At 54.2% G+C, this 24442-nt stretch overlaps 1 protein-coding gene and 1 long non-coding RNA gene across 5 annotated transcripts in view; one reads left to right on the plus strand and one right to left on the minus strand.

Moving 5' to 3' along the window:
• Positions 1–2154, minus strand: part of LOC103784262 (uncharacterized) — a 44214-nt gene extending 42060 nt beyond the window's left edge. The window contains exon 1 of the long non-coding RNA XR_004665677.3: positions 2045–2154. This is a non-coding gene — a long non-coding RNA (uncharacterized LOC103784262). The remainder of the gene's footprint in view (positions 1–2044) is intronic.
• Positions 1652–24442, plus strand: ZNF385A (zinc finger protein 385A). 4 transcript variants are annotated; one of them, XM_034935707.3, is made up of 9 exons: positions 7813–7920; positions 8636–8734; positions 9029–9165; positions 17629–17739; positions 19449–19611; positions 21864–22106; positions 22479–22648; positions 22854–22949; positions 23089–24442. In XM_034935707.3, the coding sequence occupies exons 3-9, from the start codon at positions 9079–9081 to the stop codon at positions 23317–23319; spliced, it is 1101 nt and encodes a 366-aa protein (XP_034791598.1). In that variant the 5' UTR covers positions 7813–7920; positions 8636–8734; positions 9029–9078; the 3' UTR covers positions 23320–24442. The 4 variants fall into 4 exon arrangements, with proteins under 4 accessions (XP_003807617.1, XP_034791598.1, XP_008957965.1 ...); XM_003807569.5 differs by lacking the exons at positions 7813–7920; positions 8636–8734 and adding an exon at positions 1652–2354; XM_008959717.4 differs by lacking the exon at positions 8636–8734 and having other exon boundaries at positions 7814–7920.

Consider the following 24442-nt stretch of genomic DNA (forward strand, 5'->3'; position numbering starts at 1 on the left):
TCTTGACATCAATTAGAGCAGCCGGCCTGGGCTCATTAGTAGCCCGGGGTGCAGGGCTCATCAATAATGCGGCCTGGGCTCATTAGTAGCCCGGGGTGCAGGGCTCATCAATAATGAATTCACCCCACACACCTTCCCCCCACCCCAGCTGCCTGCAAGGTCACCCCGTCCTCTAGCCAGCTGCTTCCCCTTGGTAAGCTTAAGCAACCCCTCTTCTGAGATCTTCCTAACCCAGAGTCCCTGGGGCAGTGTGGCAGGGTGGACAACAGCTGAGCGCAAAGGGGTCTCTAAAACCAATTGACCATGCCTGATGATGGCTCTTGTTTAGTCTCTGAGTCCACCCAGGAGGAGAAAGAATGGGAAGAGGAAAGGAGGTGCAGGGTCTAAGGAGAAGCAAGGGTTTTTCATACTGGAGTTGACCAGCATGGTGGTAGGTCAGACCCAGAGCAGGAGGACCTCCTCTGATGGACCCAGAAACCCCGTATCCTCTCCCAAGGCCAGACTTGGGCAGCAAGGCCAATCCCCTGAGATCTCTGCCCCACTGAATCAGAATGAGACTAAGGCATTGGCACTCCCAGCATTCTCTCCCTTGAGCTGGAGTGTCTTGGCAGGTACAGAAACAGGTCTTTTCTTCAAACCAGATTACTGGGGTGAGGGCAAGAGATTGCTGGGACCCAGAAACAGAAACTCAAACTTCCTGCACCTTAATTGACCATCCAGTCCCAATTTCCCTCCAGAACCCAGGAATGTCAGTCTCTTTCCCCTTCCTAAACCATTCCGAAACTTCAGTCCCACCACCCTTTCACCGACTTCTTCCCCTCAGCTTCTACCTCCCTAAACCTCAAACGTTCCAGTTCCCACCCACTTTTCCTCTGATTGGGGTTGGCCTGAAGCTGGCTGTGTGGCATTCTGGGAAATCTGGCTGCCACCCTCCCTCTTGAGACAAGTACGGACAGGTCCAGCCTCCATCTCCCCCAGACATCTGCATTCTCCCAGACTCCTACCTTGTACTGGGGTCCCTTAAGAATACCTCTGAGTGGGCTGCGTGCGGTGGCTTACGCCAGTAATCCCAGCACTTTGAGAGGGCGAGGCAGGCGGATCACCTGAGGTCAGGCGTTCGAGACCAGCCTGGCCAACATAGTGAAATCCTGTCTCTACTAAAACTACAAAAATTAGCCAGGCGTGGTGGCGGGCACCTGTAATCCCAGCTACTCGGGAGGCTGAGGCAGGAGAATGCTTGAACCCGGGAGGCAGAGGTTGCAGTGAGCTGAGATCGTGCCACTGCACTCCAGCCTGGCAACAGAGCAAGACTTGGGTCTCAAAAAAGAAGAAAAAAGAAAAAAGAAGAAAAGAATACCTCCAAGTGGCCTGTACTTCCTCTCCCTCCTGACATTCTCCCCTGCTCATACATTTTGTCCTACCCTCCATCTTCCCCTCCACCTCACGAAATGCCCCCCCACCAGTCCTCCTCGATCGAAGCTCGCCTTAGTGGGGAATGCCGCGGATTTAGCCCTGGATAGATGCTCCCTGACGCCACCCCACCCTAATCCAGGTCATCTCTACAAGGTGCCTCAGTTCTGAATTTTCTGTCATCTTCCAGTTGCCCTAATGATCTCGGTTACAAGCTTCTATTTCCATCTCCTCAGGTCCATTGATTGCAATCTCCTCGCTGAGACCTTCCCTAAGGACCCAGGCATTCAGACCCCAGCCAGAACTCAACCTGGGATCCATCTTCAACATCCCATTTCACCTCAGAGGCCCAGCCCCCAGGCATCCTGCTCCAAAGCCAGAACAACAAACGAGGACCCATACAATTTCTGCTGCACTTCCCCTGCCCCCTGCTCAGTCCATTACTCTGGAGGGAACCTAGGTATCCTACCCAACCCAAGGCCCATCGCCTCCCAGAGTACTTAGGCACCCCCGCCCCCCTCCCCCCCCCCCACTCCCCTGCCCACCCCATATCAGCCCAGAACCAGACTTCCCGCCCTCAGACTCAGCCCTTCCCGGGAACCCAGGCATCCTAGTTTCCAGCTTCGTCCATCACCTCACACCGTCTTCTAGACGTCCTGTTCCCCCAGCCCTGGCCGCAGTGACACCGTAAACCCAGGAGGCCAGCAGGCAGCAAGAAGAAGGGCGGGAGGAAGCGGGAGGGGCCAGGACGCCCCCTCGCGGAGCCCTGAGTGCCCGGGTCCCCTCCTCCCGTCTTCACCTGCTGAGGGCCCCGCCCCCGCTCCGCCTCGGCCGGCCTCTGCTCCTCCCCGGCTCCTCCCCCCGTACCCCCAGCCCGGCCAGAACGGCCCCCGGGACAGAGCGACGCGGAACCCCGGGCGCCTGGGTCCCCAGCATGATCCTCGGTGAGTGGTCTCTGCGACTCCAGGCTCCCGGCTCCTGGGCTCCTCTCTGTGGGTCACCCACCGCCCCCCTCCACCATCTCCCGGCACCGCGGTGACTGCGGCCGCCCGTCAGCGACCGGTTCCCCCTCCCCCTTCATCTGGCTCCACATCTGGGGTCCCCTCTTCCCCTCTTCCCCTCTTTCCCAGGCTGCCGCTGCTCCGGGTAATTTAGGGAGTGGTAAAGCGGGAGGCAGAGCGGAGTGAGACCCCCGCCCCATAATTAGAACATTGCGTATTCATGAGGCTCATGAATATTATATACCAGTCTACGAGAGGCTGGGGGAGGGGGCTGGTCCTGGCCTGGTGGAGTTGGGGGAAAGGTTCTGACCCGTCTCCCGCCCCAGCGTCTTCCCCCACCCTTAGCTTAGATACTCCGACATCCTTCTGGGCCCAGGATAAGGGGGAAAGGAGGAAGTGGGGGGTGGAAGGAGAAGATGGTGGGTGTAGCTTCGAGGTGAGTGTGGTGGGAGGTGGGAACCTGAGGGCCGGAGATAAGAGGGCTGGGGAGCAGAGGGGCTGGGGAGAAGAGGGGCTTGGGAGAAGAGGGGGTGGGGAAAATAGGGGGTGGGAAACTGTCCATCCAGGGCTCCTGCGGCTCAGAGCCTGTCTCCACAGCCATCCTGCCCCAACACGCCGAGACCTGCCCCTCTCTCTCCCTGCTGTAGCTGCCTAAGTCCCTCTTTCCTCACTTCCTTCTTCTCCCTCCACCCCTGCCTTGGGCCGGGGGCACCAGGAGAGGGAGGGGCAATGGGGAGGGTAAGGATGGGGGATGGGAACTCCTGCTGGGCTCTGACAGCCCGTCAGCCACAGCCACCCCATCCTCATGACCTACATCAGGAAGGGAGCCCCAGGGGTGGGGGAGGAAAGGGCCTAGCTGTGCTCTGGACTCTGCATCAGCGCCGGCTGCATGCCCCTGCCCTCCACCCTGCCTCCACAATAGTCCACAGGCCTGCTCTGACCTCTGCCCTCCACCCTGGCTAGGCTGGTTTCTGGGATCTGTTTATGATGGGAGCCCCCCAACCAGGCCTAGACACCTGTGGTCTCCCTGCCCCCAACTGAGGACACCTGGCTCCATGCTGGTACCTGGAGGGCTTGACTGGCTCCTGCACTCATCCCTCTCCTGAGTCCCTCTGCTATTTGTCTTCCTTTCTTACCTTCTTTCATTTCACCGCCTATCCCTGTTGACTACCTATTGTCCTTCTGCCCTTCCTCCATCTCTTTTTCTCTCCTCCTCCTGTGTGTCCTCAGTCTCTCTCTGCTGTATGTCTCACCCCCTCCACCTGGCACTCCACCTATCTATTGAATGGATGACTGAACGAAGGCATGAATGGCTGGTTGCCTGCCTCCTTCTCAAGAGCCTCTCCAGCAGGGGAAGGTATTACCCACCCTTCTATGAATACCACCCTGATGCTAGAGTGACCCCCACCAGCACACATTGCACTCAGTCCCCCAGAGCACAGGATCCACATTCCTCCAACCTGTGTGATCTCTGCACCCTGGCTCCACCCTGGGCACGGCTCGAGAGGCAGCATCATGCTTGCCCAGAATAGGCTGGCATAAGCCGTGCTTTCCCTGGTCAGCAGGCCCTGAAAAGGACATCATGGACCTGCTTGCTGGAGCCTGACCAAGACCCCAGCCACAGGAATAATTCCTGGGTCCACATTTTCTGAAACTGGACCACAGCCACAAGTGGTACCCTCACATCCCCCTGGAGGACACTGTAATTAATTCCCTCCTTATGCCAAGCCCACAGAGTGCGGGAAGTCTGGCAAAGCCCACATACCTTAGCCCTCTATGAGGAAGGAAGGAGAGAGGGAGGAAGCTGCCAGCCAGGGCTCCGGCCCCACCCCCAGGGACCCCCAGGGACCCTACAAAGGTTTCAGTTCTGAACACTTAGGTCCTCTGAATCCATGTGCATGGTAGCCGTGGAGGGACCCTAAACCCTCCCTGCCTAGCATGTGACACCCAGCCAGCCCGCTCAAGATCTAGAGTCTGGGCCCCAGGTTTAAGATGGCAGTTCTGGGCTCAGGTTCCCTGTTCTAAGCCTTTCTATACCATCCTTTCCAACCGAGTCCCTGGTGCAGTAAGGGTAGTGGCACATTGAAGGAGGCCCTTTCCAATCAAGTGGGGAAAGATTTCCCAGGGGCTTCCCTGCTCTCCCCTTCCCAGTCAACTCCTTCCTCTAGGCCCAGTCCCCGCCCACATCCACCCTGGGGTTATTAGGCATGGTGTTTTGAGTAGTTGTTCATAATCATCCCCCTCGTCTCTTTCATCTTTGACTTCAAAGCCTTTCCAGTCCTCAGCCTGCCTCCTGCCAAGATGGGGGAATTGAGGCAAAAGGGGACATATACATGGAACTTGGTAAAAAAGACCCAGGGGTTCAAAGTTTTCCTCCCACCCCCGCCCTCAATTTTAGGCACTTCTGGGGAGGGAGGAAAGGCCAAAGGGCCTGAAGGGAAAAAGAGATTAATTAGAGAAGAGATCTGAATTTCTCCTTTGGCCCAAGTCTAATTCCCATTTTAACCCAGTACTGGCCCTGTGCTTTTTACCACCTTGGGCCCTAACTACTTGCAACCTTAACCCCAATATCTCTCTCTGATCTTAATCCCATTCTGGCCCAGTCTTCCAACCAACACTAACCCACAGCCCTATACTAACACCTTTCCTGGCTCCTATTCCTACTCAGATGCAGCCACTCCCTAAGCATTCTTTAACAACAGGGCTTGAGGCATGAGGCCCCACCTAAAATAACCAAAGGGCTGGGGCTCCAGACCAGGCCCGAATTTCTAGGGAAGAGGGAAAGGAAAAGACCAATAGAGGAAGCCAGATGTGGCCTGGTTGAGGGTTAGTGCTGACAGCACAACTTGAGCAGGATCAAAGTGCCCAGGGCTAAGTAGGATGTGAAAATGGACAGATGGACATCCATCCAAGGGTCTGGAATTCACCCCCTCTAAATCATGTTGGGAGCTTTCTTTAATAAAGCATTTAGCAATTCTCGATGAAGCTGGGTGCGTCTCTATCTGCTGGAGGTAATTACTCTAATGAGCTTCCCTCAAGTGTGGCCTGCCCCAGCCAGGCCTCAGCTCCTCCCTGCCTTGCCTGACATGGGTGACACACACACACACACACACACACACACACACACACACACACACTTACACACACTTCAATTTGCTCTCCACCTCTTCTGCCAAACCTGCCTGGAGATTTTACCTAGCTAGAAGTCAAAAGCCCTACATTTCCTACTCAGTTCTTGCCTCCCCAGCCATTCCTATATTCCTGCCTTTTCCCCTCCTCCCCTTCCAGATCTACCCAGAAAAGTGTAGTGCTTGAAAGCCCTGTCTCTGGAACCAGACAGACAGGTTCACGTCACTCACTCACTGTGTGACCTTGGCCAAATAACTCTCCTTCTGAGCCAATTGTCATCATCTATAAGATGAGATTCATTTATTCAGCAAATATTTATTGAGTTCTCACTGTGACATGCCAGCATCTTACATGGATTTGTTCAATCCTCTCAACAACTTGGTGAGGCAAGTAGTGTTGTTTTCATTTGACAGATGAGAAATGAGACTGAGAGTCAGAGAACCTAGCTGCTCACCCAGCTAGTGAGTGGTGGGACCACCTACTGGGAGATTGTGTATGTAAAGTGCCTGGCCTATAGTAAAGCCTGAAAAAGCGGCAACTATTGTTAGCCTCAGAAAAAGAGAGGGAGAGGCCTGAGGCCTGGGCTACCTGAAACCAAGAGTCCTGTTTCTGCCCACCCGGCCCAAAAGCTGCCATCTGCCTCTCTCGCCACCTCAGAATGGAGTGGACCAAGGAATCTGGGAAGTAGATAGTTTGTCTCCAGTTGCCTGCCCTGCTTCCTTCCCTCACTGTACCCTCATTTGACCCCTCTCTCCCACTCCACTCCCCTCCCCTCCCCCGCTAACCCAGGGCTCATGTCTGTGGAAAAGATGAGTTGCTAGCCATAGATAACTGAGTGGCTGCTACCTGTTTTCCTCTATCCCTCCTCTGGAGGAAAAATGAGGACTCCAACCTGAGGAAGCGCATGGAACCTGCTCTCCCCTTCCTCTCCTTGAACAAGATGGAAGCCTGTGCTCAGATCTCTGCTTCAGTTAAATTCAAGCCCTTTGGGAGTAAGGTAGCAGAGAAAGAATTTGCTGTAGAGTCCAACAGATCTTGATCTATATCTCAGCTCTGATATTTACAGGCTGTGTGACATCAGCCAAGTTTGTTAACTTCTCTGAGTCTCCATTTCCTCATAAGTCAAGTAGAAAAATATTATCAGCTACTTCATTGAATCATGGCTACTTCATTGAGCTACTTCAGAGGTTAAATATGATAATACTTGGAATTCATTACCTGGCACATAGTAGCCTCAAATTTTTTTCTGTGGCTTTTTCTGGAACTCTGCTGTCTCCTCTTAAGATGGCTTTGAGGAGTGGGAGCCTAGAGAAATCTAGAACCAGGGAAAGGGTCAAGCCAAGCTTCAGCCTCTGGTGCTCTGGGGCAGGGCAAGTGCCAGCCCAAAACCAGCTGCTGGGGGTGGATGCTGGGTGCAGGGGACTCTGGGAGCACTCAGGTTTCTCTCACCATTCCTGATGCCGCCTGGGGCTCATTAAGGCTGCCCTGGCCTTGGGTAACAGGCAGTAAGGGAGGGTGGGGCACAGAGGGGAGATGCCATAAGGGGCAGACCAGGAAGGGGAGGTGGTCAAGCTGCCCCATCCGTCTATCTGTCCCTCTCTCTTCTCTTTTATCTTTCTCGCTGTCTCTGTTCTCTGTCTCTCGGTCTGTCTGCCCTAGTCTCTAGTTCTGTGTCCAGCTTTTCGGCAGTGTCTCTCTGTTTGTATGTCTGATTTCGCTCTCTGACATCTCTCCATTGTTCTCTATCCTTTTCTCTCTCAGTGTCACTGTCCGATTCCTCAGTCACCTATTCCTGCTGCTACCACTCTCCCATCCTCTCACTCACTTTCATCTGTCCGTCTCTCTCTGTGTGTGTGTGTGTGTGTGTGTGTGTGTGTGTCCTCTCTCCACCCCATCCCAACCTTGAAGGTGACAGAGGAGGGAATAGACACAAAGCATACAGACCCCCAGCTACTTAAGGGTCAAAGCCAAGGATCTTACCCTCTCCTTTAGCCCTGAGAATTCTGAAGCCCAAACTCCCAGTAGCCTTGACCCCCTGCTCTGTCTCAGTCACCCTGACCACCCATCCTGGCATGGAGTGAAAGAGACAGACCCCTCCAGACCTTTCTGGACCAGCTCCCAGCCCCCAGCTGTGCCTGAGCCCTCCCCACCCCCTCCCTGTCGCCTCAGATTCCCCTAATCCCTGCTCCCCTGCCCTCCCCTCTGCCCCACTTTTCCAGGATTCTGATTGGCTGATTCTACTGACTGGGCTGAGGGGGAGGGGGCTGGCAAGGGAGGGGGCAGAGGGCAGAACCAAGGGAAGGGGACGCTGTCAGGCCCAGGCCCCTGGGGGGCCAGGGCCAGGCCACTGCCTGGGGGCAGCAGGCATCAGAAACTAAAGGTATGAAAGGGGGTGGTCTCTGGAGGGAACAGGAAGGGATCCTGGAGACCTTCTGCTCTAGTAAAGTCAAGGGAGGACTGGCCAAGCACGCAGCCTCCTCGGTTTGCCTTTGTTCCTGGGAACCCCTGTTGCTGTCAGGGGGTTACTGGAGCAGTGAAGGGCGGCCAGAACTCCCCAGCTGGTGCACAGCAGGGTCGCAGAAGGGAGCTGGGCCAGTGGAAGCCCAGAAGGGCTCTGAGGACCTTTGGGCTGCCCCTTTGGAGTCTGGTGGAGTTCCTCCCGTGACTCTGAGAGGAGGAGGAGAAGGTTTCAGAGAAGGGTAGTTGAATGGCTGGCCTGGACTTTCATTTCCCCTTGGGGTCAGACCCAGGCATTCCCCGCCCATAGGCCAGGTCGAGGTTCCTCCTGCAGAACTGGACCTGTAGCTGAGAATTCCTGGTGAGACAAAAGGGCATGGGGGAAGACTGAGGAAGGTTGGGAGAAGGGGCTCTGAGAATGGCCTAGGTAGTTCACCTCCCAGAGCAAAAGCCACCCAACCCACTACCTACCCCCACAGATGTCAATAGTTAATAAAGAATTATAGTTAGAGCAAAATCTAATTCCAGGGCATCTGAGAGATTCAGCAGCCCCCCTCCAAATCTAAGTCTCAATATCCCCCTCTGGTCAGTAGGATGAATCACCCACTTGACTCTCTTCTTCCTGGGGCGATACCAAGCTTTAGGATCCCCTGGGGGAAAGCAAAACCAGAAGAAGAGGGTGGCCAGGGGCTTGAGGCTGGGAGTCCTGCTGGTTCAGCAGGCAGCCTGCAGAAAAGGTATGAGCTCTTACTGGGTCTGTAATGTGCCTAAGGAGTTTGGGGGAGGGAGGCTGGAAAAGGGGGAAGTGAAAACCACCCAGAAGGGAAGGACCGGTCTACACCCTCCCCCAGGCCCACAGGGCACTGTGCTCCATTGCTCTGGAGCCAGCAGGGGAAGTGTGTACACTATGTGCACTGAGGGTGACACTTGTGAGTGTGGGGGCCCTGGCTAGGGAGTGGGACTGGCAGGCTTGGGTGGGGTTCCCAAGCTTTAATCTTCCTACCCCACAGAATGTTTTCTCTGCCCTTCAGGCAGCCTGAGCCGGGCAGGGCCCCTGCCTCTGCTACGGCAGCCCCCGATCATGCAGCCCCCACTGGACCTCAAGCAGATCCTGCCCTTCCCACTCGAGCCAGCCCCTACCCTTGGCCTCTTCAGCAACTACAGCACCGTAAGTAGCAGCCTGCCTGCCTTCTCCATCCTCTTGTGACCCGACCTTTCTCTCTCAGACCCACCTCTGCCCTCTTCTTCTGTTTCTAATTCCTTATCTCCTCTTATGACCCCATCTTCCTTAATTCTAGTTAATTTTGAGTATTATGGGCCATCTGGTACAGTGTTAACAACAATAATAATAGCTAATATTTGCTGAGGTCTTGCTACGGGCCAGACACTGTGCTAAGTGTTTTATATGAATTATCTCATTTAGTCCTACAGTGAATCGCCCTACCATCTAGAGAAGTAATGAGACTTAAATTGGTGGTAGTAACAGTAGGGAGGTAGGAGGGGTGTAGGTGCTGAATCCAGAAAGAGGGAATGAGCAGGAAAATAAGCATGCCTGTTTGTAAGTTTCACCTCTCTGCAGTCCACGGCTGGGTGGGTAGCATCAGTGGGATAGGGCTTGGAGGACTGGCAAGGTGGTCTAGATTTAATACAATATGAAATAAGGAGGTGCTGTCTATTCGTGTGTTTGTTTGTTTGTTTTTATGAGACGGAGTCTCACTCTGTTGCCCAGTCTGGTGTGCAGTGGCACGATCTTGGGTCACTGCAGCTTCCACCTCCCCAGTTCACCGATTCTCCTGCTTCGGCCTCCCAAGTAGCTGGGATTACAGGCGTGTGCCACCACACCGGGCTAATTTTTGTATTTTTAGTAGAGATGGGGTTTCACCATGTTGGCCAGGCTGGTCTCAAACTCCTGACCTCAGGTGATCCGCCTGCCTCAGCCTCCCAAAGTGCTGGGATTACAGGCATGAGCCACCACGCCCAGCCGCCACTGTCTATTCTTGAGCAGGAGAGTGACTTGGTAAGAGCAGTGTTTGAGGAAGGTGAGTGGGGCAACTGGATGAAAGGGAACAGAGGCAGGAGGAAGGTGACAGTTAGGAGGCTGTCCTAGCAATGCAGGCCCAAGGGAAGCCTCAAAAGCCAGACTGGGCTGGTGGCAGTGGCAGTATGAGTGGAGAGAAAGGGAGAATGGGGGAGGTAATTTCAAGGAAATATTGACAGGCCATGGTGACCAACTGGTGTTTGGGGGTGGGGGAGAAGAGAAGGCATGAGTCAAGGATGACTCCAGCATTCAGGCCTTTGTGATTGGATGGAAGTCACCACTGACAGAGGCAGAGGGTTGGAAGAGGAAGCTGGTCTCCAGTGAGGATGATGCTTTAGCATATGGTGCTAAAGCTAAAGCTTTATTTGTTTTGTTTTGTTTTGTTTTGTTTTTGAGATGTAGTCTTGCTCAATCTCTCAGGCTGGAGTGCAGTGGCATGATGATCTTGACTCATTGCAACCTCCGCCTCCTGGGTTCAAGCCATTCTCCTGCCTCACCCTCCCCAGTAGCTGGGATTACAGGCACGTACCACCATGCCCAGCTAATTTTTGTATTTTTAGTAGAGATGGGGTTTCACCATCTTGGCCAGGCTGGTCTGGAACTCCTGACCTTGTGATCCACCTGCCTCAGCCTCCCAAGTGCTGGGATTACAGGCTTGAGCCACCGTGCCTGGCCTATTTGTTTTGTTTTAAAAAATAATAATAAATATTTTTTAAAAAAAAGGATATAGTGATTTGGCATACCAGTAGGACATTGAGCCCAAAACGTTCTACAGATAGTTAGAATCTGAAGCCTGGAAGGTGGGCTAGAGCTAAAGGTTTGGGGAAAGTCAGCCTTATTCAACTTAAATAATCCACATCAAACCATATTTAGCCAAAAACATGTATTGAGCATTGACTACACACCAGGCACTGTAGCAGATGTTTCTATCTGCAATCTCATTTCACCTTCACAACAACCCAACAAGGTAGACATTATTATTCCATTTAACAAATAAGAAAGCAAAAACTAAGGCTCAGAAGGGTTTAGTAATTTATATAAGTTGACACAGTATGTGCCTAAGGTATGATTTGAACCCATTGCATCTGACTCTAAACAGACTTATCGTTATACCACAGCTGCTCCCCCCAAATGAAGGACCCAGACACACATTTGCATTGCACTTTTAAGTTTTCAGACTGGGCCAGGCGTGGTGGCTCACGCTTGTAATCCCAGCACTTTGGGAGGCCAAGGCAGGCGGATCACAAGGTCAGGAGATTGAGACCATCCTGGCTAACATGGTGAAACCCCGTCTCTACTAAAAAAAAAACAACAAAAAACTAGCCGGGCGTGGTGGTGGGCGCCTGTAGTCCCAGCTACTCTGGAGACTGAGGCAGGAGAATGGCATGAACCTGGGAGGCAGAGGTTGCAGTGAGCCGAGATTGCGCCACTGCACTCCAGCCTGGGCAACAGAGTGAAACTCCATCTCAAAAAAAAAAAAAAAATTCAATTTAACAAAAAAAAAATTTTTTTGAGCACCTACTATGTGCTGGGTACTGTGCCTGGTGTCAGGGACACGGGACTCAGTTACCACACTTGGGGAGCTCATAGTTTGGTAGGAAGGATAACAAGTTAACAGTTACCCTATACAGTGTGAGAAGAGCTGTGTCAGAGGCATTTTGCTTGCATGGAAGCCCAAGTATCAAGAAAGACCTTCCTGGATGTGGTGGGGCCTAAGGGACCAACCAGAGTTAGGCAGAAAAACAGAGAGCAGAGGAAAAAGGGATTTAACCTGGAGCAGGTGACATATAATTTGGGCTTTGAAGAATTATTGGCAAGATTTTTAAAGTAGTCTTAGAGAACATTCCAGACTGAAGTAAGTAGCATGAACAAGGGCTAGAAAGGAGCATTTGAGAAAGTGCAAGATTGGATGTGACTAGGTCATAAGATGGGGAGAAAACCTCCCCCCATCTAAACACCTGACTTACACTTGACCTCAGATCTTAGCAACCCCATCATTGTCCCCATTGTATAGATGAGGAAACACAGACGCAGAGAGGTTAAGTGAATTGTCCAAGGTCACAAAGCTACTTAGTTGATTGGATAATCCAGGGTTTCGACTCCTGCAGAGTTCATGGCCCCACTGCCTCTAGCAGAGGTATTTAAAGCGATGAGCATGGATAAGCTTGAAGAGTTCAGCAGGGTGTTGAACTGCATCCTGCATCTGATTGGCAGGATTTAAACTGATGTTCCAAAGTACTGGCTGTGTGATCTTAGGCAAGTTATTTAACCATTCTGAACCTCAGTTTTACCGACTGTAGAATGGGATAGTTTTTTTTTCTTTTTTTCTTTTTTTCTTTTTCTTTTTTTTTTTTTTTTTTTTTTTTGAGACAGAGTCTTACTCTGTCCCCCAGGCTGGAGTGCAGTGGCCCAATCTCCGCTCACTGCAACCTCAGCCTCCTGGGTTCAAGTAATTCTCCTGCCTCAGCCTCCAGAGTAGCTGTGGCTACAGGTGCACACCACCACGCCCAGCTAATTTTTGTATTTTTAGTAGAGACGGGGCTTCACCATGTTGGCCAGGATGGTCTCAATCTCTTGACCTTGTGATCCGCCCGACTCAGCCTCCCAAAGTGCTGGGATTACAAGCATGAGCCACTGCACCCGGCCAATTTTTGTATTTTTAGTAGAGATGGAGTTTCGCCATGTTGCCCAGGCTGAGAATGGGATAGTATTAACACCAGCTCACAAGGTTGTGAGATCATATTACATAATCATAATGCCTAGCACAAACTAAGTGCTCAATCAGTGTTAGCTGCTATGATTATTATGCTATTGCTATTGTTTTTATTTAAGAGAGGAGTAAAGAGAGAAACTTAGGATGGTCAAGGCCTTAGCCTTCGGGAACGTGCAGAATTAGGCAGTGGGAACAGGAAGAGGCTTCAGCAAAAGGAATGGAAAAGCCACTGGAGGGGGTGGGGAGGGAAATACGTTCCTGTAGAGTTGGAGAAGCCAAGGGAGAGAGTGTGGCGGGCTACATCAATACTGTCAAATTCTGCAGGGGAATGAGGACTGCAGAAAAGCTGCAGACAGGCCTTTGGAAGTACTGTGCAGCAGTTAAGTACATGGCTTTGGAGTCAGACTGCCCAGGTTTAAATTCAAATCCCAGTTCAGTCACTTACTAGCTTATGACCTTGGGCAAATTATTTAACCTCTCTAAACCTCAGTTCCCTCCTCTATAAAATGAAGATAATAATAGTACTTACTTCAAATAGTGGTTGTGAAGATTAAATTAGATAATCCATGCAAACAGCTCAGTACAGAAGCTGGCACATTGCAAGGGCTCAATCAACATTAGATGGTGGTGGTGATATTATTATTCATGACAGAGTCTCTCTTTCCCAGTGGACTGGCACCTCCAGTGCTCTCTCCTACTTGGGCAGTTCCTACCCCTTAGACCTCTTCTAGAATTACTGTCTCCCCTCGTTCTCCTCCCACTCACTCCACTGCTTCCCTCTGCCCTTGGACGTCCCTCACTGTTTCCCAAAGCCACCCTCTCTCTAGATCCAGTCCCCTGCTTCACTAATGTCTCTGCCTTAGGTGGAATGGGAGAAGATGGGACCTAGAGATGAAATACTGGGAATCCCAGGACCTGTCTAGACAGAACGAGGTGTCTGGGGGAGTGGGCTGCTGGGCCCTACAGCCTCTGGTCCCCCAGTGCTGCCCCCACTGAACCGCCAGAGGGCAGCAGGTGCACGAAGCGTGGGTTTTCAGGGAGCCTGGTTCTCCGGCAGGTGGCGGGCGCGGGCAGGAGGTGGGAAGAAGTTAGGAACGACATCCCCAGTCTGAGGTCGCTTTTGCCCTGGGTGCCCTCAGCTCCATAATTTGGAGGAGTCTCTGAGAGAGCAGTGCCTGACACCTGGGTACCCGGGCTCAGTTTCCCATCCCTAGGGAGGGAAGTGACTTGTAAAAAGGTGGCAGCATAGGGCCGCCGTTTGCAGAGGAAGCTGGGGAAGGGTCGTCTGGGGACTCTGAAGACAGACTGTCAGCAGGGGATCTAGGGAAGGTGGGGCAAAAGGGGTGAAAGAAAGGAGAAATGTCTGAGTTGGTGGGGACCCTGGACCCAAGAAGGAGCCCCAGTGGAGGCAACGAGGTCATCTGGTCAATGCCCCTGCCGCGGGGCCAAGTGGCTCCTTCTCTTCAGAACAAGCTCTTTCCTAGGAGTGTCTGGATAATGGACATCTCCCTCTTTCCGCCCTAGCCCCCTTTCATTCCTCTTCAGCTCCCTGTCCCTGTCCCTGTCCCCGCCCCCGTCCTCGGCCCCGCCTCCGGGGCGGGCTCCGGCCCGGGCCAGCGCCGCCTCCCCTTCTCCCCGCCGGCCGGGCCGCACAGCCCCGAGCCGCCCGGGCAACGAGCGCCGCGTCCCTGGCCTGCCCGGCCCGGCCAGGCTCGGCCCCCCAGCCCGGGTCCGCCACCCCGGGCCATGGAGCCGCGGCCCCCAGGGTCTCGCAGGGTAAGCCACCCGGCCCCTCCTCTCTCCCTGACTCCCGCGGCTGCCGCAGCGCACCCCCACCCCGTCCCCGCCCGCCCCTGCGGGGCTGGCTACCTCTCCCTCTGCCTAGTCCTCGGGTTGTCCGGCCCATCCCCCACATCGGCGCGGCCCTAACCAATCACGGGATCCCAGCTCATGCCCCCAGACTACTGCCACCACACTGGATACCCTGACCTCTGCTTCCCACATTCTTGGAGTCCCCCAAATCTTCAGACTTCCTGTCAGGTCCTACACCTGCCCTCCAATGACCACACTGATCAGATCCCTCCTCTCCAGCCCCAGCCCCTTCCCAGCATCCCTCCCCCACCAGCTTGCACCTGCTCTCTAGATACCCCCTAGCTCCCTCTCTTTCCTATCTCAGTCCTTCCTCAGGTCTTCCCATCCCTGAGATTCCACCACCTTTCCCTTTTCGTCTTAATTTTGGTGGGTGGGGAAGTGGGATGCTCACACAAGGGGCAGCAGTTCCATCAGATAAAGGGCAATGGAAGGAAATATAATCATAGCACCCCTCCTGTTCCTGATCTGGTTTCCGCCTTCCCTCTCCCTTGCCCTTCCTGATTCATTTTGCCCCAGCTTCAGGGAGCGGTTCCCCTTCATGTCTACTGTTGGAGGGCAGGTGGGAGGGGACTGTTTTATGGACGTTTCGGGGCCGTGTCCAAGCCAGCATCCCAGGGAAGAGGCTCTGGAGTGAGATGGGCTCTGGGAGGTGCTGGCCTTCACCCCTCCCCAGGGAGCCCTCATCTAGGTCACCGGGGCCTCCTGACCTTGGCCTGGAGCAGCACTTCAGTGGCTCACATTCCACCTGCACAGGGATTGGGCCCAGGAGTCCTCACCTTAATCCTGGTGTCTCCTTAGTTCCTGGAGGAGGGTGGGAAGCACCCACCTGACTCCACTTCTGCCCTCTTCCCCACTCCCCACTCCCACTCCTAGTTGGTGTTTATGGACTTAAACCAGGGGAGGGGGTTGTGCAAAAGCTAAGGTTCTCACCCTGGAGGAAGGACCCAGATAGGGCAGGAACCATTCTCATGGTATGGATGTTGGGATGGCCAGTCCACAAGTCATCCTCGGGGTACTGTGTCCTCAGCCCCTCTGGAGAGCAGGCTGGCATGATGGGGCAGAGCATAGACAGAACTAGGAGACTCTGCTCCCCTCTTCCATCCCACTCCTCTCTCCCTACTGTTTTCATCCGACTTGGGTTTCCTGGCCCAACTTGAGTTTCTGTTTGAATTCCCATTCCCCACCCAGCATGTGAGGAAGCCCAGGGCTGAGGAGAACTCTGGAACAGAGTTGGGGGTCTCTAAATAGGAAGGATTAAGGCCTGGAGACTGGGAACTGAGAGCAGCAGTCTGTCTCCCCTTTCTGATTAAAGACTGTCTCCAACTTGGTCTGTCTTTCTTTCTGCCAAACACATCATACATTTACACAGATAAACACACAGCTGAAGATTACACCACCTGACCATTCATGGTGCCATCAAAGCCCCCGACACAGAAATGTTGATATATAAATGATGTACGCACAGTACATGACACTTATTCACACTCCACCCATGCACAGATTGATCACAGCCTGCCTAACACAGACACACCCGTTCTCCTGTTTGGCTTTTCCTTGGATGTGACTGGGGCTTCTGGGAAGCTGAGGTAAAAAAAGTGAGCCCTTAGAGAGGCTTCTTTCCAACCAAGAGTAGGCCAAGAGATTGACACTCGTCGGTCAGACCAGCTGTCTGAACCCAGTCCTGGTCCCTGCCTTCAGCACTACCCAAATGGAGAGTGGATGAGGCCACCATCTATTTCACAGGGATACTAAAGCCCATTTCCTGACATTAACCCCACCCAGCCAGTGAAACTACTGGTGAGAGGAAAGGAGAGTCCAGAGGACAGGGCTTTCCAGACTCTTACTACTTTCCCCCACTTCTTGTTCTCTCACCAGTGTCTCATTGGAAACCCTAAAGACCTGTCACAGAGACGGGCTCGGCTGAGGAAATAAGGACCCCAAGTCCCCAGCAACTATTTTTCACTTGATCCCTCCACCCAGAAGATAAGGTTTTGTCCTAATTCAGTCCCATTCTTATGAGAGAGCCCAGCCATCCCCCAATCTTCAGTCTCAGCTGCATTCCAGGCTTTCCTCTCCCTAGCTGCCTAGAGGCCAAAAGGGAGGAGAACTGTTGAGGGAGGCAGTTTTCACGCCTCTGAGCCCCTGGTTTTCATCCCCTGATAGCAGAAAGCCTCAGAGAAACTCCCGTCCTCTCCCTTACTCATGTGAACTCTTGGCAGGAGACTGCAAAGACGTCTGCTGACCCAGGGTGGGGACAGGGATGGTTCCTAATCCCGCCCAGCCCCACAGCTCTGCCCTAGAAACCCTGATGATCAGGGAGAAAAGGTTCAGAAGATCCCTGGGCTGCCTCGGGCCAGCCCAGCTGCTTAGGTCCCCCTACTTAGTCCCCATGATTCACTAGAGCTCCTACTCTCTCCTGAGTTCTTTTACTCCCTCTAGAAGTTGCTGCCTTTAAGAGGTCCAGAGAGTGTGTGTTAGGGCGACCAGGGATCCAGAGTTGGGAGGCTGGGAACATCTGTCTCCTGGGACTAGAGGCTGGGCTTGGTGATAGTCTTACCCCAGAGTGGAGGCCCAAAGGGCTCAGAGGCGTCAGCTGAAGGCCCTAGGATCTAGGGTGCTTTGGGACTTCATGTCAGAGGCCTCTGGTGGATTGGCTTCACTGTAGGAGATAAGTCAAGGTGACAGAGTTGGATGTTCATGGTATGATGGACCAAGGCAGGAATCCAGGTTCAGATACCAGATCTGCTATTAACTCATGGTGTGACGTTGGGCAAACCACTTCTATGTTCTGTAAAATAGGAGCATTGGGCCAGTTATCGATCAGGTCCCTTTCAGTGCTATGAAGATTGGGCTAAGAGAGAATCAGAAGACTGAGGCTCAGAGCCCTCAGGCATATTAAGGGATAGAAGGGGTCTGGGGACCTTGGTTCAACACAGATATCTGTGTTGGGGGAATGCTCGACATGAGTTGCACTAGGGTTCCCGGCTCACCCCAGCCTGCCTCCACAGATGGACCCTGTGCAGAAGGCTGTGCTCTCCCACACTTTTGGGGGACCCTTGCTCAAGACCAAGCGGCCTGTCATTTCCTGTAATGTCTGTCAAATCCGCTTCAATTCTCAGGTAAGAAGCCAAGCTGCTCATCTACCCAGTGGGTGGGGCAGGGGCAGCAGGGGAACTTGAGGGAGGGCAGAGGCTGGGTGAGAACACTTACTCTGGTTGAGGGGCAGGGATTAAGGGGATATTAGGCAAAGAGCAGGGAATGGGGATACCGCAGGAGGGGCAGGGTCTTGTGGAAGGCACTGGAGAGACACAAGAAGTTGCTGTGTATTTTGACATGAAGTAGATCAGTCCTCTAAAGTTGACCTCTCCCTCCCTTGAGACTTGGGCATCCGTGGTTCAGAGCTTCTTGGAACATAGGTGGCCATCAGTGTCTGAGCAGGAGTGTGGCCTCTGGCCCACTGGTTCTTGGGTACGGGGCAGAGTTAGGTCATTGGCTCCCCCACAGAGCCTCTGTCCTCTTTGGCCTCTGCTAAACTCCTCCTTGGCCCACCCACTTCACTCAAACTTTCTGGCTTCCTTCTCTCTCCACCCCATTTCTACTCTCCTCCCTCCAAATCACACACAAGGCCTGGCCCCTACTCTTATCCCATGGGGCTTTCCCCTGGGGAGAAGCTACCCCAAACCCAAAACCCAGATGTTCAGCCTCCCAGATTTCCTCCCTCTGAGGCTCCACTGGGACTCTGTGGAGTGTGTGTGGCTCTAGAGGGGACTTTGTGGGGTGCAGGCCCTGAGAGCTTTTGGAGAAAAACAGCAGAGCCTCGTTCTGCTGAGTAGGGGAAAATAAAAGCATGTTCTGTTTCTCTACCCAGTACAGAGACACACACACACACACACACTCCATACTACTGGGCTCTGCACACTGCTACTTTACCCCTGGGCTGTCAATCTTCTTTTCCTGCATATCCACACCTTTTATTTCTGCCCTTGTCTGGGTGACCCTGTGCCTCCAGGATGGTACATTCTTAGCAGGGGTATACATGGGAGTGGAGCAGGGTGGGGAAGGGAAGACAGGACTAACCCAGCATTAGGCCTCTGCTTTAGCTTGGACCCCAGGCATCCTGTCTATCAACCCTGGCTCCACTCACTGGTGGATGGTGGAAGACTAGAGGGGCAGGGAGCCAACAGCAGATAGCCCTTCCCACTTTTTGCCCTACCCTCCCCTCCCCCATCAAATGGTTCTGTTTTGACAGCTGTCTCCACTGCTGTTTTCTGTCCCCAGAGCTGGGCTCGGGGCCAGGGTCCTCCAGGGTGTCCACAGAGGCTTCAGGGAAAATGAGACCCAAGGAAAAGTAGTCAGGACAGAGCCCAGGCATCAGGGATCCTGGGACTTACAGCCTCAAGGTGAAAGCAGCAAAGGCTGGATCCTAGGGGCAGAGGACTTGGGCACATAGCCTTGGGGTCTAAGAGGATGCTGACTGACTGGATTGCTAGGCCTCTCCCAATTTAGAACTCTTCCATAAGTTTGTGGTCCCCCTGTCTCTACCAGGACTAGGTGGGGGGTCTGAGTCAGCAGCCAGGCCCTGGGTGTGGTGGTAGGGTGGAGTCTGAACTAGGTGGGGACCTAGGTTCCCAGGGACTCAAGCTTGAGAAGCTAGTCTGAGCCCCAGGAATAACCAGGACTTATTGGTATGGGGCTTTACATCTCACTGGTGTACAGAAAAATTCACTGCAGCCTGCTGAGATCACCCCAGGACTTCAGGGAGCTCTGTGGGGAGATCGGTCAGATGAAAGGTGATCTCAGATTCCGTTTTCTTCCTCCATCCCTAAAGAGCCAGGCTGAGGCGCACTACAAAGGTAATCGCCACGCCCGACGAGTCAAAGGCATTGAGGCTGCCAAGACCAGAGGCAGGGAGCCTGGCGTCCGAGAACCTGGAGACCCAACTCCCCCAGGCAGCACCCCAACAAATGGGGATGGTGTAGCACCCCGTCCAGGTGTGTCTGAATCCCTGCATATTCTTCAACTGATCTCTGTCTTCTCTATTCTCTCCCCCTTTTCCAGAACTGTCCTCTGCTTCCATCTCTCTCTTCCTCAGTCCCTATACCCCCACCCCCACCCAAGGTGAGTCCTGGAGCCAAGCACAGTGATGTAAAATTTCCATCCTGTCACCCTTACCCCCACCACAGCTCCTCTCAACAGAGTCCCCACTGTCTGTCCTCCCCACAGCCCAGTGACTCAGAGAGGGGCTAGGGTGAGGCCACCTGGCAAACATCCCCAAGAAAAAGAGAACCACCAAATCCAGAGAGATGCCTTTTCATCTTAGGGAGAGGGGCAGGGAAAGGAATCAGAATATCTGAGTTCCTGCCCTACTGGGGCTCCCCTCGGGGAAGACAGAGAGTGCAAGAAACCCAGGAAACTCCCTGGATGATCTTGGGTAGTAGTAGACCTTTTGACCTCCCTAGTCAGAGTTTTTTTTGTTTTTTTTTTTTTCTGGGAAATAGAGGAGTGAGACTAAGATCTTTGAGGTCTTTTCCAAGTTTACAAGATTCCTTTTCCCTCATGGCTGGTGACCATCCTCAGTCATACTTGCAGCCAAGAAATTGGAAAGCAGGAATATTGAGACAGGAAGATATGATGAGCCACCCCCATCCTGGGATTACCACATCGGATGTCAATCATGGCCAATTCCAGAGAGACCTAACATCTCCATCCTTATACTTGCCTATCCTTCCTGCCCCACCCTAAGAAGAATGAGAAACAAACACCTGTACTACCAGCTTGGAAACCAGGACCCCATTCTCAATACACACACACACACACACTCACACACGCACACACACAGAACCCCCTCAGGGATGCACAGAGTGAGTGGGCAGGCAGGCAGGTGGGGGAACTGAGTTCTGTTTTTTGTTTGTTTGTTTTTTGAGACAGAGTCTCACTCTGTCACCCAGGCTAGAGTGCAGTGGCACAATCTCAGCTCACTGCAACCTCCACCTCCCAGGTTCAAGCGATTCTCCTGCCTCAGCCTCCTGAGTAGCTGGGATTACAGGCACCTGCCACCACACCCGGGTAATTTTTGTATTTTTAGTATAGAAAGGGTTTCACCATGTTGCTCAAGCTGGTCTCAAACTCCTGACCTCAAGTGATCTGCCCACCTCAGCCTCCCAAAGTGCTGGGATCACAGGCATGAGCCACCGTCCCCGGCCACAGGAAGCTGAGTTCTAATTGTACTTTGGCTGCTTCTTAGCCTGATCATCTTAGTTTGTTAACATCTCTGTAAGATGGAGAGGAAGAAGAAGATGATGATGATGGTGATAGCTAACATTTCTTGAATAGCACTTTACACATATTACCTCATTTAATTTCTACAGTATCTCTGAGGATATAGGCAGGATAACTATACCTGCCGTGCTTTATAAACCATGAAGTCCTGTCCAGACTGAGATATGGATGTGCTGTCTGGATTGGGATGGAGGTGAACAATGTCAGAAAAAAGTAAGAGAAATAAGGGGAAGGACATAGGATGAACAAGCAAATGGGTACCTGGAGGGGTGAGGAGTTCCCCTCCCACAAGCTCCCCACCCCCACTGCCAGCCTCGCCATGACCCGGAAACTGGATCAGCTGCTGGAGCAAGAATGGGAGCGCTAGAGTTTCCCCTGTACAGAGGCCAGAACCCAGCACTGAGGCCTAGGGCCTGTGCATCTTTAATCAAGCCATGAATTATAGAGCAGCCTACATCCCTGTTTCTTCCCTCTCCGGTTCTGATGTTTCTATTTCCCTTTTGCCATGCCTGTGTTTCTCTCTCCAGACCTTTCCTCACCCTGCCTCTGCCCCTTCCTAGGGCTCTTTCGTGTACTTCCTGGGGGCTGGGCAAGACTCCAGGAAGGGGCTGTCCTGGCAGGAAGACCAGACTGGCTGGCAGGCCACTGAGGGGTATATCCTTGTTGCATGCCTCTCCCCCTGGCTGGGCTGGCTGCCAGCTTCACCCTGAAGGTAGGCTGGTGAGGCTGGACCCCTTGGCCATTCGCAGCTAATGGAGAATGAGCCAAGCATTGGAGTTTCACACCCAGCCTGCGGCAGCTGGACCACATCTGGCTCTGGACCAGGGCATGAGAGCATGCATGTTGTAACAGGGTGGGGACTCCTGGTCCCTTGCCCTCCAGGAAATGGGGGGGTCTCTTCCACATGAAGAGTCTTCTCCAAGAGCCATCTAGGGTGATCCCCATGTTTCTCCCCCAACAACAGTTTCCATGGAGAATGGACTGGGGCCAGCCCCAGGATCCCCAGAGAAACAGCCTGGCTCCCCATCCCCTCCCAGCATTCCGGAGACTGGTCAGGGTGTAACCAAGGGTGAAGGGGGGACTCCAGCCCCGGCTTCCTTGCCTGGGGGTAGCAAGGAAGAGGAGGAGAAAGCCAAGCGGCTGCTCTACTGTGCCCTGTGCAAGGTGGCTGTGAACTCCCTGTCCCAGCTTGAGGCACATAACAAAGGTATGGACTCCCCTGCCCCCACCCAGACTCTCCTGTCCTCAGGCCACCCCTGCCTCTACATCCTAATGCCCCTGGCTTCCAACATCCCTAGACCATCTAAGACCTATCAGCCTATCTGCCTGTCTCCTTCTCCAGCCATCTCCCCTGTTCCCTAGCCCTTTACTTCCTCAGCTCCTCCCTCCACCTTACTCCTTTACCTACGACTCTCTCCTGATCCACCTGTTTGGGAGGGTCCCAAGGAGCTTAGAAAGAACCCACACTGTGCCCACCCTCTTCCCCCTCATATTGTAACTGGGAATGTGCATTTTGAGGCCCAGTAGGCCTGGATAATTTTTCTTCCACCCCTTACCTCCTGCCCTCTCTGGGCTCCAGGTACTAAGCACAAGACAATTCTAGAGGCCCGAAGTGGGCTCGGGCCCATCAAAGCTTACCCTCGGCTGGGGCCTCCCACCCCGGGGGAACCAGAGGCTCCTGCCCAGGACCGAACTTTCCACTGTGAGATCTGCAATGTCAAGGTCAACTCGGAGGTCCAACTGAAACAGGTGGGTCTAAGGCCCTTCCCAGGAATTCTGGGACGCTCCACCCGCTAAGTGGGGAAAGGGAGCAAGGAGCTTGAGTAAAGGCCCTTCTTCAGGGTTTTCCCCAGGGGGCCAGATGGGAGGGGGCCGGTGCTTGGAGCTTGATTATACTCCCTCGCTGTTGCCCCTTTCCGGGAGCTCACAGCCCCCTATCCACTGGCCCCCGCAGCACATCTCCAGCCGGCGGCACCGAGACGGCGTGGCCGGGAAGCCCAACCCACTACTGAGCCGTCACAAGAAGTCTAGGGGCGCCGGGGAGCTAGCGGTGAGGCCTGGATGCTGGGAATTCAGCAGTGGGAGGGCGCGGGCGGGCAGGAGAGAGGGACGCGGGCTTTGCCCAGGGAGAGGTGGGGTTTGCAGGACCGCCGGGTGACTTCTCTTCCTCCGCCTTTCGCCCGCTTCAGGGCACGCTGACTTTCTCCAAGGAGCTGCCCAAGTCCCTGGCGGGCGGCCTGCTCCCCAGCCCCCTGGCGGTGGCTGCAGTGATGGCAGCGGCAGCAGGCTCGCCGCTGTCCCTGCGCCCGGCTCCAGCCGCACCTCTTCTCCAGGGACCGCCGATCACTCACCCTCTGCTTCACCCGGCCCCCGGACCCATCCGAACTGCGCACGGACCCATCCTCTTCTCCCCGTACTGACCTCAACCCTGAACCCCTCCCATTCAACTCCCCACCTCCAGCCGGGACCCAGGCGTCCGGGCTCCCAGCCCGCCCCTCCTCCCGGCACTCCCTAAATGATCTCTCCTTCCCCCCCCCCCACCCCGAGATACGGGGTTCCAGGAAAGGGGAGGGGTAGCGGGGGAGGGGGGCTTCAGAAGGGGGGGAACACCCCAGATCTCAGGGAACCCCGCCCCCTGCCTTTCCCTCTCCCCTAGAAAAGGGGGGGCCGTCTCACCCCCGAGCCCCCTTGGAGACACCCCCCCTCCCAAAAGCCATGTCCATCCAGCCCTTCCCCCCAAACCTAGCACAAAACGGGGTTCACAAGCCATGGTCGGGGTCCGGGGGGGACAGAAATGGATTTTCTTGGCAATAAGCGGACTCTGGGACTCCGGCCCCCTACCCCAAACTGAAGCGCTTCCGTGAACACCCCCGTCCTCCGTAGGGGGAGGGGAGCAGGCGGGATCCTGGGTCCCTCATAAGCACTTTGGTTTTACCGCCTGCAACCTCACTGTGCCCGCCCCGCACCATGCCCTAGCCCCAGGTCTAGCCGGGCCCATTGCAGGGGGCAGCACTTGGGGGCATCTCCGGCACTTGGGTGGGACCAAGGAGATGCCACCATAGACCTTTCCCTCGCCTTCTTCCTCCCTAGTCCGGGTTCCATTCTTTTCACCAGCACCCATCGCCCAAGGGGTACCGAGGGGGGCAAGGGGTGTCCAGTCCAAGCCCACCCCCGCCTCGCCTTCCGCAAAACTGTGAGCAAAAAGCAATAGAAGCCTCGCCCCCGCCCCTCCCCTTCGCAGGATTCGCCGAGTCTGTAGCCTCCCCGATCCAAGTTCCTAGACCTCATGGCTGTCCCCTCCCACCAGTCACCTCCACTGCACAACTCGGGCGGGGGTGTGACACCTCTCCCCCACCCCCGACTCCGTGGTTTCCGTATCGTCAACCCTTCAGCCGCCGACCCGGGAGGGGTCTGGCCTACACTGGTCTTCCCCTTCCCATCAACTCTTTCTGCTTGACAATGTAGCAACCCAGGCCCCCCACCCACGGTCCTCCCCTTTTTCCTCTCCCTGACAATAAAGTCTGAATTTGTTCTGCCCTCCGC

This window comes from Pan paniscus, chromosome 10 (genome assembly GCF_029289425.2).
Source record: "Pan paniscus chromosome 10, NHGRI_mPanPan1-v2.0_pri, whole genome shotgun sequence".
Classification (NCBI taxonomy): Eukaryota; Metazoa; Chordata; class Mammalia; order Primates; family Hominidae; genus Pan; species Pan paniscus.

What these genes read in the sequence shown, in the direction of transcription:
- ZNF385A (XM_003807569.5), top strand. An exon ending in TGGTGTAGCACCCCGTCCAG is followed by an intron (nt 19,612 to 21,863) that starts GTGTGTCTGAAT and finishes CCCCAACAACAG; the next exon opens with TTTCCATGGAGAATGGACTG. An exon ending in GCTTGAGGCACATAACAAAG is followed by an intron (nt 22,107 to 22,478) that starts GTATGGACTCCC and finishes TCTGGGCTCCAG; the next exon opens with GTACTAAGCACAAGACAATT.